The sequence below is a fragment of the Octopus bimaculoides genome, chromosome 2, assembly GCF_001194135.2.
Source record: "Octopus bimaculoides isolate UCB-OBI-ISO-001 chromosome 2, ASM119413v2, whole genome shotgun sequence".
In the NCBI taxonomy this organism is placed as follows: Eukaryota; Metazoa; Mollusca; class Cephalopoda; order Octopoda; family Octopodidae; genus Octopus; species Octopus bimaculoides.
In genome coordinates this window covers 34,286,830-34,287,393 of record NC_068982.1, presented here as the reverse complement: position 1 = coordinate 34,287,393, position 564 = coordinate 34,286,830, and the positions used below count along the sequence as shown (strand labels likewise).

Here is a 564-nt window from a genome sequence, read left to right as displayed (position 1 = left end):
TTTTTTGTATGATTGTGTATAGAGGAATATATTATTTTGTTTAAAAGAGTTCCAACACTGTCTGTTTTTTATGTTTTATTTATATTCTTGCAGAACCAATGTGGGGTATAGAATATGGGGTATATATATATATATATATATATATATATATACTAGCAGTAATACCCATTGTTGATCAGGTTATTACTTATACTATTTCTCCAGAACATATATATGTGTGTGAGTGTGTGTGTATACACACACACACGCATATAAAATCTGAAGCATGTTTGGAAAGTGGACTTCTTAACAGCACAGCCATGCCTGTACTTAAACTCCTTTATCCTTTTATTGATTCCTGGTCATATTCTGGAAGCAGATCAAGCAAACTTACTATACCCTCTAACTTACAATTTTATAGTTGTATGCAAAAGTTAGATATCATTATAATATTTATTTATTTTTATTTTTTCATTTCTTCTTTCTTTTCCAGAATGTTCATGTACTTGAAAAAATATTGCAACTGGGCAGCTGTGATTGCTCACCATGCTTTGGATTGAAGTGCAAAGATAAGATTTTTTTTCA

General features: G+C 29.8%; 1 protein-coding gene across 1 annotated transcript in view; it reads left to right on the top strand.

The window, feature by feature from the left end:
• The window catches only part of LOC106879526 (BCL2/adenovirus E1B 19 kDa protein-interacting protein 3-like), an 81,679-nt gene extending 81,115 nt beyond the window's left edge, over positions 1 to 564 (top strand). The window contains exon 6 of the mRNA XM_052976195.1: positions 473 to 564. Within this exon, the coding sequence (XP_052832155.1) occupies positions 473 to 539 (67 nt within the window). The 3' untranslated portion in view covers positions 540 to 564. The remainder of the gene's footprint in view (positions 1 to 472) is intronic.